Here is a 16,339-nt window from a genome sequence, read left to right as displayed (position 1 = left end):
CTATCACCTCCTCATACTGAACTAAAGGAAACACTCATCATTCTCCATACAAGCATTAATTCAGCTCTAAATTCTGTTTGATTCCAAATACTCCCTGAGACGATATAAGGAAGAAACCATGAGACGAGCCAGACTCAGAAGGGAACTCGTGTTTATCCAGGTGAAACCGGATCATGCGATTACAAATCATTTCCTTTCTAAAACTATGTACTATATGTCAAAAAAGTGCAATTTTGTAAGCTGGAAATGAATTCTAGTTTTAATGTTCTGCCGATTGCTGGAAATGTAAAAGTAACATGAAGTCTGTTTGGTTGAAGTTATTATTGTTCACTTGAGTGCAAATTTATTTGTGGCAATTGCAGTCCTAAAGCTATAGATAGCTCATTATCAGTGCTAACATCACGTAATGTTAGCTTACCCCAGGGCTGTCAAGTGTCACGCATTGGGAGTGACAATCACGCATTTGGGTCTTTTGTCACGCTCTCCCGCCACACATTGTATTTGTCACGCAGAAAAACTTACTATTTATCATATATTTAATATGCCACAGTGCCCGCTGTCTCTATGGAACCGGGCAGGAATCAAGTGCGTCTCCCCTGGAGTTCTTAGTCGAGCCTGACACATCAGCCAATCAGAAAAAAGAGGCTACACAATAGCCAATCAGAAAATAGCACTATTGTATCTGGGTAAGATTTAACGCAACAACCAATAATAAAAAAAAGCATATTCATTAGAGAAGGTATTTTCGATGGTCGGTTTGAACAAAACCTCAGCATGAAAAACAGCTTGTATCTGGATGGGACATTGTCCTCAATCATGACCCTAAAAATGGCTGGGCTTAAGCTGAACTGTTTTAAATAGGAGCAACATTACAAATGATAAAGGAGTCCATAAAGGAAACAAACACTTCCAGGTTAGCTTTAGTCTCAGATGCACTAAGAAAGATGAAATACATTTAAATGGAAGGTGATTAACAAGTGATATACAGTAACGTATAGTGATTTTGTGATATAATATGCTGTTAACTTGAAATCATTATGCCTGTGTAACATTGTTTTACCTGAGCCTATGTACTTGTGAAAAAGATCTGTCCAACACTGGTGTGCTACACCACTGCTTCCTGTTTATTTATAGCTATACTCTCAGCCTGGTACTATTTTACACTTTTCTGGTGACAAGCTTCAGAATCTCGAATCTTGGCCATTGAGATATGGAAGTTTGGGAAGTGAACATTTGTGCTACACAGTGAGCTTTTTAGAGCAAGTTACAGTAACTGGATGGAAAGAAAATTCGCATACTCACATTATAGAGTTAGAAGATGTTTGTTTGAAGAAAAGCCTGTGGTTGGTCAAATGTAGGCCAGATTAAGTAATGAAGTGTATCACAAATTTTCACTGGTAATTAATGGATTGCTTTAGCCTCCACTCCACTGTTCAGAAAGTTTTTTGTGTAATATACATAGTATTGAACATCATAATGTTTTAATAACTAGACAAAATATTAAATGTTCTGTAGTATTGGTAAGATTTCTATTGTACTATATTTTAATCAAAAATCTGCTGTGAATTGAAGACTTTATTTTATTTTATTGTTAAAGAACAGTATTTAATGTAGCACTCTTACACTCTTATTATAGATCTCGGTCACTGTTTTATATGTTATAAACTATTTCTATAAGAACCCACCACATACCTCTCCAGGAGGAGTGGAAGTTAAATGAATTAATTTACATTTAAAATGTTGATTGTTTTAAATTACTGGACTTCTACTCTAAAACTAAACTCTAATCTATAAACTTTTTTGTTGCCTTGATATAATGAACTTGTTGCTATGACATAATGGTCTCATTGCCATGGCGTAATTATCTGGCTGCCATGACATCATGATCTCATTGAAATGATGTAATGATTTCTTTGCCATTACGTAATGATCTGGTTGCCAAGATGTGATCTTCTCATTGCAACAATGTAGTGATCTCATTGGCAAGACAGTATGATCCTGTTGGCATTGCATAATAATCTGGTTGCCATGATGTAATTATTTCATTGCCAAGACATTATGATCCTGTTGCAATGGCGTAATAATCTGGTTGCCATGATATAATGATTTCATTGCCATGGCGTAATGATCGGGTTGCCATGGCGTAATGATCTCATTGCCAAGACATAATGATCTTGTTGCCATGGTGTAATGATCTTGTAGCAATGATGTAATAATTGGATGCCCATGCCTTACAAACCCGTGGCCACACATATGATATTGGTAGTAAGTAAGTATAACTATAATAGTATAAAGTATTGGGGCTACACAAACGTCAAAGACATGTTATTGAATATAATACTTTATGTTTTATCATAGCAAAATCTCTGAGTTATAAAATGCCATAATTCATTTTAAGTAGATATTTTGGAAACTGTAATATACTTTGAAAAACTGCTGAGTGGACAACACTATAGTAATTAATTGTACAATTATAGTATGTGATTATGTGATAGTACGATCAGTTTTTTATAAGATTTTGAGGCAAATGAACTCATTTGGCATGTAAAAGGCAGCAGCAGTGAAAAAAAACAAATGTAGATTTTGTCATAAATCCAGTGAGTCTGCTGCTGCATGACTGGTAGCATCATTAGAGCGTTTGGGGCTGTTTGTCTCTTTAGCCTCATGTTATGACAAGAGCCACAACAACAGGCTCATTTTAATGAGACTCTTTTCTTTCAGAACCAATAACGAGAAATGACAGCACACATTTTTCTCATTCATTGCACCCCCCCTCATTTAACAAATGCCCTTTCCCTCTCAGATTTTATACTAAAAAAAAAATAAATAAAAATGAGAAATGCATGACGGCAACAATTAAGGAGCTGCACTTCTTCTGTGGCGGTACTTCAATCAGTCTTTCACTTTGTTGCCTTTCTTTTTCAAAAGTCGTTCTCACTATTCCCCCCTCTGTAGTGTCCTTATCAGTCTCAATTCTATTGCTCTGCTCTCTGATACTCCCTAACTCCATCCGTCACTTCCATTTTTTATGATAATCCATTGACGCCATTGGACAGTGAAATCATCTGTCTCTCTCTCTCTCTCTCTCTCTCTTTCTCTCTCTCCCCTCTCTCTCTCTCTTCAGTGGTTTATCTCCTTTCCCCTGGGCTGTATTTGCTTCTCATAATTAAATGTCAGTTCCAGACATCCAGTTTCATAGGAAAAGTTTCTTTTCATAATAATAAAAAAAAGCAAGAACTCATTCTTAGCCTCGTTTGCAATACAGATGTCATAGAAAGGCTCAAAATGAAACTGATGACTACATTCAAGAGATATTCTTTTGCTTTTGTTTCTCTTTTCCAGCTCTTGACATAACCCTTTATGATTCATGTATCCTGAGTCACGTCGCACTTGTAATGAGTCTGTCTGTGTTCTGCCCTGTTTCTGTCTGCTGGTCTGCCTTGCTGTTAATTGTTTGTTCCGCCCACTCATTGGTTACCATGGACACTAATTGAACTTCATCTCTCCCTCAGGTGTGTTGTCTTAGTCACTGATTGTCTCTGCTTGTCTCTGCTTGGTTCCTGTTTGTTATATCTACTCTGTTTGTTCACTTCCCTGGTGTTGGTCATTGTTGAATGTTTGTGTCTATGTTCCTGTTTGCTCAGTGTTCTGCCCTGTTTTGCCTGCCCGTCTGTTTCTTGTTTTGGATTAATAAAAGACTGAACTGCATTTGGATCCTCACTCGCCTTTGCCTCACCGCGACAGCACTAAAATAAGAGAAATATATTTAATCTGAGAAAACATCTTAGTCGTCACTTTCAGTGTCGTACTTGAAATCAACGGCTTATCTAAAACGTTTTGCTTTAAATTTTAGTGGCTGGTGGAGGATGATGTTTGTTTGGACTTTTCCATGTTTGTTATATTGCAGTCATCTTTTTGCTGTGTTATTTTCCGACCGCAGCTATAACCTTAAAACATATTTCACTTGCAGTCTAATATCTGTTTAATTCAATTCAGTCATTTTTGTGTAGCGTTTTTAACAATGGACATTGTCACAAAGCAGCTTTACAGAAATATATTAACTCAGGATACAAATTACAAGCCAGGGACGATAGTGTTGAGGAAAAACTCACTGAGAAGAACCAGACTTCAAAGAAAATCCATTCTCATCTGGGATTATAAATCATTTCCTGTCTATAACTGTGTATTCTATAGTCAAGTACAATTGTGTAACCTGGAGCATAATTTCTGAATTCATCTTAGTCTCAACATGAACTCTTTCTGTTGGAGTTATCTAATGTTCAATGATGGAGACTTCCTTCCTAGTACTATCTACTTCCTCCCTTTTAAGAACCACACTTCGAAATAAAATGAGAGCTTATCAAATAGAGAGATATCTGATATTTCTTACTGTGAGATCATTATATAGTAAATAGAAATTCAGCATGTCACAGAAAATATTTACTCTCAAGCTTATTTTATTTGCAGCTAATTGTGCTTTGTGCATCAAATAATCACCTGAAATATGCAAAATGACCTGCAAGGAGAATAAAAGCAGTTGAAGCTTGAAATGAATAAAAGAAATCTATAAGAAATATGCTTAATAATATTATATATTTACTGAAGCGAAAGATAAGTTAAATATACATTTAAGATAAAAATCTGTTGCAGTGCATGTGTGTGTGTAACTAAGTTACTCTGCACACTGAAAACAATTTGACTTGCTGGCTCAAGATTAAATGGACACACAATAAAGCACATTATTATTGTGTACTATATTATTTCTGTTCTGATTAACTATAGCATGAAAATAGCAGCTCAGAACAACTCGGGATGAGGTTTTGATTCGATCGCTGCAGGTTTATGACTAAATCGGATTCGTTCAGAATTCATTCGTTCCCAATCATAGGATTAATTTAAGGTTAATATAAATATCAGGTTAACCCTAATTAACTGACAAATGCAGCTTCCCTGTAGGTATCATTATTCATTTAACTTTTCCTTACCTGTTTTATTGTCTGGTGAAAGGTTGTGCATATCCACACATAAATAATGGAAACTGAATTGCAATTATCCATTTTAGGAATTTTAGCGGTGACATTTAATTTAGAATATTTTTTTATTTATGTATTATGTTTTTTATTTATTTATTTATTTATTTATTTGGGGGGGTCCACTTATACTGTTGTCATGTACATATATACAACCCGTTCTGTCAACAGTCTTACTGTGTGTATTGGTGCATTATCATACTGATACACAGCACCAACTTCATTCAGTGTACGTAATGTTTGAACCATTGCATGCATGTGGTCCATGACCTGAATGCTTCGGTAGTCTTTGTTAGTGATGCACCCATCTAGCACAAGAAGTGGGCCAGGAGTATGCCTTGATGTTGAAGCCCAATCTGTCAGTGCTCCACACCCATGCTTCACTCTGGACATGCTACAGTTTGGGTGGTCAGCTTGGAGCTTCTCCACACTCTAAACTCTAAAATAGTGAAGGTGGACTCATGAAGAAATGGATAGAACAAAACATGCTTGACACTGTACACAGCCCAAGATGTTTGCTGCTCTCACCATTGGAACTGACATTTGGCATTGACATGAGTGACCAAAGCCTTTCGCCTTTAGCAGCCCAACTATGAAAATTGACCCTGTGGAGCTCCTAACAAACAATTTTGATGGGAACTGGAGAGACCTAGATGTTTTTGTATGTTTTTTGGATGCAGTCTAGCTTCGTACCTGGACATCCCTTGCATCAACAGTTACTCCTGTTGGATGTGGTGTGTCCTTTATGGTGGTATGCAGACATTAACCTGTATACTGTGGCTCTCAAACACTAGCACTTTGCCGATCCCAGAGGCACCAACAAATTGTCCTGTTTTGAACTCCTATTATTATGTGAAGATTGCAATATTTTGTGTACAGCTGTGCTGTTAGTCTGATAATTAAATCATCACACACTGCTCTTACTTACGTGATGTGAAATCAGTGAAGATTTTAACCCAGGTCATGTACATACGCAGGAAAATTCCAACACTACATTGGCCTGTGTTTCAGTTTAATTGTCCAACCTGTGTATACTTTCCCCTGCTAGTAATGGTATAATATGACAGATTATCTGTATTGTTTGCCCTGAATGTGTTCTGTTTTGTTAAAATATTACACTGGTACAGATATTTCATACCTCTAGCTAGTTAGCAAGTACAGCTTTGGCCTCAGAGTCTGAAATCACTGTAGTTGTGAGATTCTGTCTCAGTTCCCAAAGATAACCAGAATGCTGATGTTCTGCTTGAACACATATTTAGCTGCAGACTTTTCATTCATATGGAAAATTTGAAGCTCTGTCCATTAGGAACAAGCCAGATTCAACTAATCCATATGTCTTCTTTGACCACTTCCTTCTGCAGCATAAACAGTGTAGTTGGCAGTGTTGAGGAAGCTATGATAATATTTATCATGAGAAAATGTTGAAAACTGTGGCAGCACTGCCAATGTAGATAGAATATCAGGCCATTAAATCTCTCCTTACCACAATGGAGAGTATATTTCTCTCATCCTGCTGTACAGATTTGAAAAATTGATATCTGTATGCTCCATTATGTTGCTTCAACACTCTCTCCACATTTATAATGAGACTGTAGCATTCACGTGTTGTAGAACTGTCATACCTAATGAACACACAACTCTCAGCTACAGTATGTGTAGTAAAAACGCAAAGCAGAACCAATCCTCCCCAAACAATTTGGAATAAAGAGTATGACTCCATTTCAGGTAAAAAAAGTTGTTTGGTTCTGAATGTAATCAATGGCAAATGTATTTTGTGAAGTGGTGAGATACAAGGAAAAAAGATTCACTATAACATTTATTGTGTTCTCAAAATTGTGTATTCTGTGTTGTGTACTCAAGTATTTGTCCCAGGTTTAGTCATATGTTTAATAGCATAGCATATTTTGGCTCTAAGAAGAGAGACACCAGGAAAATCGAACAGTTGTATAGTGGAAGATAACATTGTTTTTTTTTACATTTGCAGTTCTGTAGATGTTCATGTGTTTAGATAGCAAAATGCTTTTCTCTTTTCTATTTTACTGTACAACTGTATACATATTGTGTTGTCCAGTCCTACTGGTGGGCGGTGTGTGTGTGTGTGTGTTTGTGTATCGGCCCTATGTGTCCTGTAAGTGACGGAGGATCAATGTGTTCGAGGCTGAGCCAAAACGAATTGATTGTGGGAAATAAAACTCCAATTATTAGAGGAAGGAACAGGCGGTCAGTGAGCTAGAGAGGGAGGGAGAACGAGGTACTCATACTCCCATCATTCCTCTGGGAGAAGCAACTTGTCTGCGTAGGCACAACACTGGGCACTCACAAATGGAATGAGAGAGAGAAATGAGACGGTGTGTGTAGGTGAGAAATGGCAGTGCACATTTTTCTTATTTAGTGCACCCATTCATTCTCCAAATGCCCTTTTTAATGTTCCCTTTTTATACTGGAAAAGATTAAGACGGCAAAACAGCACAAATTAAGCAGCTGCCATCTTTTTCTTCTATTTCAGTATGTGTTTCTTGTTTTTGCATTTTTTTTTTTTATTATCAAATGTAAGCACTGTCTTCTTAGGTCAACCAAACATGGTAGCCATCGATATAAGGTTTTCTATCAGTACTAAGTTGTTGTACTACACTCAAAGCCATGAACCCTGCATGTACTTTTGTGAGTTACGTCTCTGTTCTGCAGAATGAACGTCCTCCTCCAGTGCCTTTATTCTCCAACATTCACTTCTACTGAGAACTGTCTTAAGATCCTCAGATGAAGTTAGCGATTATTAATGGCCCTCGTACTCAGAAGCAGGAATGCTCTCTCTTCCCTCTTCTCCACTCTCGTCCTCAATAATGGCATTTTCCTCCTATGAACCTTTTCAGACGTAGTGTAATCAAATTGTCTTTATATTAAATTCTTCAAGACCTACATATGTATACATAGCTCAGTGTTGAAGATCGTTTTATCTTGTGCTTGGATCAGTAGGCCATTATTTCCTTGTAGAGTGTAGAGAGGTGGGGTGCATTGGAAGCAGAGACTATTGTAAATCAGAGTACTTTTTTATATTGCTGTTATAAAAGACAGAAGGTTTGAGCTTTAATATTGCTTCCTTCCCGAGTTGTAGATGCATGTTGTTGAATAGTGGCTAACAACAAATCTGAGCTTGGTTCAGCCGAGTTCGAGGATTTATTGCTGCAATTTCCTTTCTATGTAGACGATACTGAGCTGAACAATTTGGCAAGAAAAAAATTTGCACTCTTCGAACATACAACAATCAACGACCAAAAACCAAAACTTTATTGTTTACTTTTGGAATTACAGTACACTTTGTTTGACCTCTGTACATTTGTCTGTGTTTATTGTTATGGTTCATGATGACTTGCTTGAGGTCATTGCTGAGGTCATTCCTCAGAAAAATCCATATTTGCAAAAACCTGCGAGTCATTTTTTTTTAGCAGCGCTTTTACTTTCTACTGTAGCACTGAGTCATCATTGCAAAGTGGAGTGTAAATGCTTTGTTAGCATGTGGCCTGATATCCTGCAACACTGCTGATTAACCATAGAAGACAATAATCTTTACCTTATACCTGCACTACACAAAAGAAGGACCAGAGCGAATTTGACACTGATTGTAGAAAGGTGGTGTGACTTTGGGCTGGTCTCGAACAATTTTCTTCGTTCGATTATACCGTGGCATGTGGTGCGTCTCATCAAATCTTGGCCACTCCAAATCACTTACAATCCAGTCACCTCCTGGATTTTGATACCATAAATAATTTAAATTCTATTCAGTTTCATTAAAGCACTTTTAACAATGGCCATTGGCTCAAAGAAGCTTTACAGTAACATAAAAATTCAGAATAAACATTTTGTTTAAAATGTTTATTTAAAATTCTATCTTTTATTTTGCTTTCATTTTAATACATTTTATTTTTTATTTTATTTAGAAATTTTTCTCTAATTGTAACTTAGAGGCAACAATGGCAAAGAAAAATGAATGTGGAAGAAACCTTCAGAGGAACCAGACTCAAAAAACCCATCCTCATGTAAACAGAAGCTTTTGAACAACTTATAAGTATGAGCATTAGAATAATTTCCAAATCTGTTAGAGATTTAACATGAATTCCTTCCTGCCAAAGTCAGCAAATGTTCAGTGATGGAGACCTGAGTGCATAACCGGCCGAGGCAAGACTTTTCAGCATGGAGGAAGATGACACTCTAACGTTACCTCCAACTTTCTGACCAACAACCCAGACCGTTAACTATTTGAGCCACTGTTCTAAAACCTGTGTGTATGTAGTGGTAGGTGTGGTCTTCACCATCAGCCAGAATTGTGAAAATGTTACAGTGTTGCCCAGGGACTAGTGCAAAAAATGTAATTTTGCACAAAGGATGCTTTAAACTGGGTTGGCAGAAGTGACCTCCAGTAGTTTATTATGATATGACAGCATCTGGGTTGGTCAGGAGCAAAAGCAGATGTGCAGTTGCGTGTGCATCCCAGGGAGGCTGAACCATGCTGAGTAGGCATGATATGAAGGACTGGAGCATTGTTATCCTCATTATTGCTAGGTCTGTTCTCCTATAGGTACATAGAGAGAGAGAGAGAGAGAGAGAGAGAGAGAGAGAGAGAGAGAGAGAGAGAGAACAATTAACTGATTTATTGTTATCAAACTGTATTTATGAAGGTAGACTGACCTTCCCGCATGTCCTTTATACCTATATGGATTTTGTAGGCCACATGAACTGCTGGATAAAAAGTGAAAAAGGGCTACTTTTAAAGTACAAGTTCTGTTAAAATGCAAGACCTTCTAGAAAACCTCTGGTGAGAATTTGTCATCAGACACTACAGCATAGTCTGTACTGAAAATTAAAATGATCTGATTTTTATTCAAGTGCGAGCTACAGTCTGCCACCTCTTTCCCTACACTGATAAACGTCCAGCAGAAAGAGGCTGTTTAAAACCCCATATTTAATCTTGTACATCGAGCCTTGCTTTTTTTTGGGTGACAGCAGTCAAATCAATGTGCGCTGCCGTGCAATCATAATTGATCCGTAGCGAGTAAAATGTTAGATGTCATTCAGAGACTGATGCTCATACACTGATTGATGACTTACTGGAGGGCAGAGAAACCTTCCCAATGCACACAGGGCGACTTTCTGTAACTCGTCATCTTGTCAGTATGGGGTCAAGGGTTAGGGGTCAGAGTACGTGGAAGAAGCTTGTTGTCATGGTAATAAGGAGCCAAGCTGAGCAGGGGTTGGCATAACAGATGGCATGTCAGAAGATGTCTATGTTCTACGGTGCTGACTTGGCAGCACGTGAGGGCAAGACAAAGCCAAGGTGGCTGTTCTTTTCACATGACACAATGGATTTTACAGTACAGTACCATTGGTAATAGTGTGTAAATAACCCGGTTCTGTGAAATGCTTTCCTACCTTTATATGCAGTAATATCTATGCTTTGTGTGTGTGTGTGTGTGTGTGTGTGTGTGTGTGTGTGTGTGTGTGTGTGTGTGTGTGTGTGCATATTGTCCAGTGTGTATGTTTCCACTTATCACCCAGTTCTCCTGGGATAGGCTCATAAGCAAGGATAAACTGCTTATTGAAGACTAATGAATAAATAATATATCTTTTTCATATTTATATGATTACAGGATTATGATCATTTGTCTAACAGGTGAGCACCGTTACAGCCGAGTGGTTTGAAGTATCAAGTTCTCTTCCATCAGTGTCCAGTGGCAACTGGCCGCTAGAAGTCATTATCCAGTCAATAGTCATTCATCACCATCTCTTTTTTTAATCTGTGGGCCGAGTGATCAATATAACTCCACTCTCATCAATTCCCCCGATGTGGGCAGTGTTAAAGACAGGTAGGGGAAGGGTGGCATGAGTTCAATTAATTGAATGGCAGAAGGCATTAGCAACAGCATTGACAAATGTTGCAACAAATGGCGACATGAATTTGGTGTCAGCTTTGTTGACTGATGAGAGCGTGCATGGACGCGTCTGCCTCAAAGTGGCCAAGTCGAATCGGAATAAGTCTAGGTCGATCTCCTGTCAAAGCATCCTTAAATAAAGGTTTTTCCTTTGAACTGCCACTATTCAGTGACAGCACACTGAGTATAGTCTAGAGAAGAGGCAAGACTGAAGTGTCAATGATACGACTGTAAACAGACTGAATGTGAGCCCTTTAGGATTTTGATGGTCTACAGGAGGAGAGCTTTTTTTGTATTAAAACGTTTAGTGCACATTTAACATACTTGAGTTAATGCCAGAGAAATTAGGATAAAGAAGTACAGTATCATTATGCATTTTTGCTAATGAATCACAGAGAAATGCTAAATATTGAATAAAGATGTAAATTAATTCTGTATTATTCTATATTGAGGGTTGAAAAAAGGATGAGGAATTTCAGAGATGTGTCAGTAACACTGGTACGAGAAACAGCTTTGGGTGACACGGTAAAGGGTAAAAAATATACAGGACACAAAAATGAGGAAGAAATTGTCCTATTATGTGACGATGACCTTTAAGACCTAGATCCTTAACAAAGAAACAGTCAACTGTAAATTGCAACTGTTCACAGGGCCAGTGTAAGGGCACTACATCTTTTTTTATTCCCAAAATAGCCGATTTAAAGCAGGACTTATTACTTGAACACAGTCTGGCAATCGTTAATAGTACAGATATAGAAGAAGGAAAATGCTATGCTGAGATATAGCATCATTATGTAGTAAAGCAGTGAATCAGAAGTATTTAGAAATGCAATGTGATGAAATTGTTTAAGCTTTTTACTTGGACGTAGGTGGTAGTTTTTGGGGGTATGTACACCTGACATGATTAGATATAATGTTTCCAGCACTCCTGCATGGCAATCCAAAATCAACAGACATTGTACCTGAGCAAAAGTTATTAAATGAAATATTGACAAATGAAATATTGATGAAACATTACAGAGGACCAAAAACGTTTTCTTTTCAGGAATCGTGAAAAATTGGACCAAACCAAATGTTTGGGTTGGAATCATATTGCTGTTAATTAAAAAAGAATAATTTCTACACCAAGTTCCAGATCAGAAAAAAAAACAGTATTTAATTGTAATATTTATATTAATATTAAAATATTTTAATATTAATATTTTTTTTTTTGGAAATCACTCACCAAGTGCTTAACACTTGATCTGTTCTGTTTGCATCTTGAATAATCTGTAGTTTTTAATATTAAATTCTGTACTTTTTCTCAGAAATGTAAATCATTTTTCAAATAAATTGAATAAAGGGGAATCAATCAGTCTGTGATTTCTACATATACTACATTTGCATTCAAACTGTTTTAACATGTATGCTCATATATGAGAGAGTCAATGGTTCCCAGTTTTAGTCAAAAAAGTATTAAGTGCACGTTTGACCGTTTTGTTTTCCCTGTGTCTACTCTTAGGTTCATGGCCTGGAAAAACAGGTTGGGAAATCTTTGGATTACCTGGAGATAGGCCCAGCAGGGTCTGTCCTGAAACCCATTCCTTATGGTGGAGCTGGAGGAGGGGGCATAGGGGCAGGTGGAGGAGTTAAACCCCCATTCCAGACCTCCAGGATATTCTCCTCTATGGACCACACACCTATGAAAACCAAGCCTCCCACATTTGGTTTACCGAACCCATATGATTGGGCAAGGAACCAGTCCCAGTTCCTGGACCAGACAGGCTACCACTCCAAGCGCAAACCTAATCATAAAACTGCCATGAAGACCAAGAAGATCTTCGGCTGGGGCGATTTTTACTTCAGCGTCAAGACCCTGAAATTTAACCTGCTAGTGACAGGCAAGATTGTGGACCACGTCAACGGTACGTTCACAGTTTACTTCCGCCACAACTCGTCCAGCCTCGGCAATGTGTCTGTCAGCATCGTCCCGCCATCTAAAGTAGTGGAGTTCGAGGTGGTCCAGCAGCAGCAAAGTACCCTCCATCAGCCTGAGATCCAGTTTCACCAGCCTCATCAGTCAACCATCGATCCCAAAGACATCAAGACCTTCAACTGTCGTGTAGAGTACGAGAAGACCAACCGCTCTAAGAAGCCCAAACCTTGTCTGTACGACCCATCTCAAACCTGCTTCACCGAACACACCCAATCCAACGCCGCTTGGCTTTGTGCCAAGCCCTTCAAAGTCATCTGCATCTTTATCTCCTTTTTCAGCATCGACTACAAGCTTGTGCAGAAGGTCTGTCCAGACTACAATTTTCAGAGCGAACAACCTTACTTTGGATGAAGAGTACCAAAGCGAATGAAACGAAGTAGAGGATGACCAACATATGGGATGTTGTTATGTGTCGTGTGTCTCTTCTACTTTCTTAAGGTTATACGGCTCCCATAATGGTCAATATGGTGGACAGTGAAGTTTTTACCAGGGTGCTGACGAGAGGTTTTTGTTTCAGGTTTTCTTTGTATATATTGTGAACAAACCCAACTCAGTTAAGCTCAATTAAATGAATATTTGTTTATTGTTTTGGGTTTTCTGTTGAATTTTGTCTGTTTGACTGTTAGAAATTTGGAACGAACAAAGTGAATTTTGTATTGTTCCTTTATATGACCCTGAGCTCTCAGAAATGTCATGAGGATGATATTAAATGTAATGTAAGGAACATAGCACTGATTGTAACAGATTACTGTATTAACTGGAACAGAACCCAGTGATATTATATTGTGCACCTAAAATTAAAGCAGCTCATCATCAAACCAGGGTGTATTTTACTCTGGCAAACGTAAAGTGTAAAGCAAGACATGAAGTGGACATAGATACTCTATATTAGGAAGGTATTTTGCTGTCATTGGAACATCTGGCACACATTAAACACAGCATATGCACCCAGAAATTACCTATACTGTATGCATATATGCCCAAAATATCATTTGACGTTAGATTCTAGTCTATTAATAAAAGCCGGGAGCATTCGTTCTTCCCAATACTGAAGTAATTATAATACCGCATAATATTAATCTTGTTTTTGATTCTCCTGTTATCTAAATAGTAGAACTTGGATTCCAGCCAGTTGTTTAAATGAATTTTGCATTATGAAAAGATGTGGGTGATTAAAGCTGCTATTCTAAATCTTTAAAAATGTATATGCATTAGTTCAGACTCTGTGCCCTTATCCACCCTATAGATAACCAGTGGATGAGTGAAAAGTAACATATGTAATGAAAGAGATCACCTTTAACATGTGTCTAGTGAAAGAAACAATTAAATATTATTTTTCTATACCTGGCTTAATTTTGACCAGATGCAAAATACATGGGTGTTACTGAGTTGCTGACACATAAAAATGATATATTCCCATCTCATCCTACTCCTTTTATTTCATTCCTTTTTTTATTTGCACAGTAAAGCACCAAAATATATTCTCTTAATTTCTGGACAACCGATTAGTCTGTGAAACAAGGAGGCTAAAGAAGATGTGAAATCGCAGGTCTGTGAATAAAGTATTGCTTGATGATGTGTATATTTGACATTGGAAAAAAAAAATTGTGTGTAAATAATCTATCACAAAATAAATAATTAGATCTGGTCTGTTTGTCTGTATGTATTATTTGTTAAATTGAAATTATTTATATAACATGAATCATAAATAGAGGCTAATAAACTCTCTATAATGTTTTTATTTATTTATTTATTTATCTATTTTTTAAAGACACCGGGTCAGAAATCACTAATTGAGGTCAAATGCTAACAGTGCTAAAGATAGCACTTTCCATCATACCAGTTTCTTAATAAGTAACACAACCAGAGCCATTAAACCTGCTGTCATTTATCTTACCCTTAGATCTAGTAGCACAAGAAATTCAGCAAACACTTCTTTTAATATTAAAATGACGAATTTAGATGTTAGGTAACAAAATCACTATCCGTTTCGTTTCCTGAGGTTTATTCCATTAAAGAAGTAAATTCTAGTCAACGTTCATTTTTACATGGATACATTCAAAAGATCTTTTCTTATGGTTTTATAATACATTAAAATGTATCCACACTAAAATGGCATGATTTAGCAGGGGATATTTTATGTACACATGAGGCTGTGCTCATAATCTGAGTACTAACAGCAAAATCATCACCTTTTCACCCTGGCCTGACATGTGCAGCCTATAAAAGTCCTCTGCTTGTCCTCTTTCCCCTTCTCAACTTGTTGAGGAGTTGAGGAAATGGATTTAGGACACAGAGTAAAGTGCTCTAATCCTTTTTCATTTTAGTTCATTTTAAATGTTAAAATCTGCAAGATCACAGAGTGTGCACTGGGGTACAGAATAGTTGATGGTTATCTAATATTTATCATAGATTCCACAAACGACTGTGTTGCTGAACAAGACACACATTATTTATGGTGCCACACAGCGGAATGGGATCTTATTTAAAAAAAACAATGAAGTTTTAGCTTGTGTAAATTGTCACCGTTTGTAAACTTTTATGTATTTTAGGGCAAGGTGTCAAGCTTTTTTTTTTTTTTTTGCCGAGTCCTGATGGAGTTTATGACATCCCAAATGACAGCATATCAACATCCTTGAAATGAAAGCTCTGTAGCAAGTACTACAGCTTTTTCTGTAACCCTTAAAAGAGTCTCTTGTAGTAGACAGCCCCTTGGTGGTATTTATATCAACCACTAGGGGGGAATAAAATCACAGGTGATATTGAGGTGGGCGATTAAGCTGTAGAAGTAAGTGGATGCACACCTGTCTCTAAGAGTGATGTGCATGCATGGCCGATACCCAAAGATTGGCAAATCCACAAGAATGCAGTTTGGTAAATTGGTAACACCAGTGTTGATCTGTTTGAGAGCAAACAACTCATTGGCCAATGTAGTTAAGACACTTACTTTAGGGCAGCGTAGACTGGCACATATTTGACCAAACTGACACCTGTATGCCTTCCAACAGCTGTCACTGTTAGAGATGACACTACAGTGCAATGGCCCAGTTCAAGCTAAACAGACCACAGCTGTTTGTAGGCCCTCTGAGACGCTACCTATCAGACTAGACCTACTGTCTCAGGTATATGAGTCATGGTGGTACAGCAAACCACACACTTGCACCTGGGTGTAACCCCAGTATAAGAAGATGATCACAAGGTATCAGGTTTTTCACAGTGGTTTGAAACTATAGGTCCTTTATTTTGCAATATAAACAATGTTTAACAATTCTGCAGAGTCAGAATCTTTTTCTGGGTCTTGCCTAAAAGTGTAAGTGGCAGCATTGTCTGCACACAGGGGACAGATTGACTCTTTTTGCTTGCCATGCATAAACTAATCATAACTTTTCTTAATGTGGATTTCCTTAGAC

General features: G+C 37.6%; 1 protein-coding gene across 1 annotated transcript in view; it reads left to right on the top strand.

Annotated features, from left to right (window-relative positions):
- LOC132843968 (neurexophilin-2) overlaps nucleotides 1-14,472 on the top strand; it is a 61,066-nt gene extending 46,594 nt beyond the window's left edge. Inside the window, exon 2 of the mRNA XM_060867114.1 lies at nucleotides 12,456-14,472. Coding sequence (XP_060723097.1) covers nucleotides 12,456-13,280 — 825 coding nt within the window. The 3' untranslated portion in view covers nucleotides 13,281-14,472. The remainder of the gene's footprint in view (nucleotides 1-12,455) is intronic.
- Nucleotides 14,473-16,339: the final 1,867 nt, after the last annotated feature.

The sequence above is a fragment of the Tachysurus vachellii genome, chromosome 4, assembly GCF_030014155.1.
Source record: "Tachysurus vachellii isolate PV-2020 chromosome 4, HZAU_Pvac_v1, whole genome shotgun sequence".
NCBI lineage: Eukaryota > Metazoa > Chordata > Actinopteri > Siluriformes > Bagridae > Tachysurus > Tachysurus vachellii.
Note: the sequence above shows the minus strand (reverse complement) of the source record. Positions and strands in the feature narration are given on the sequence as shown.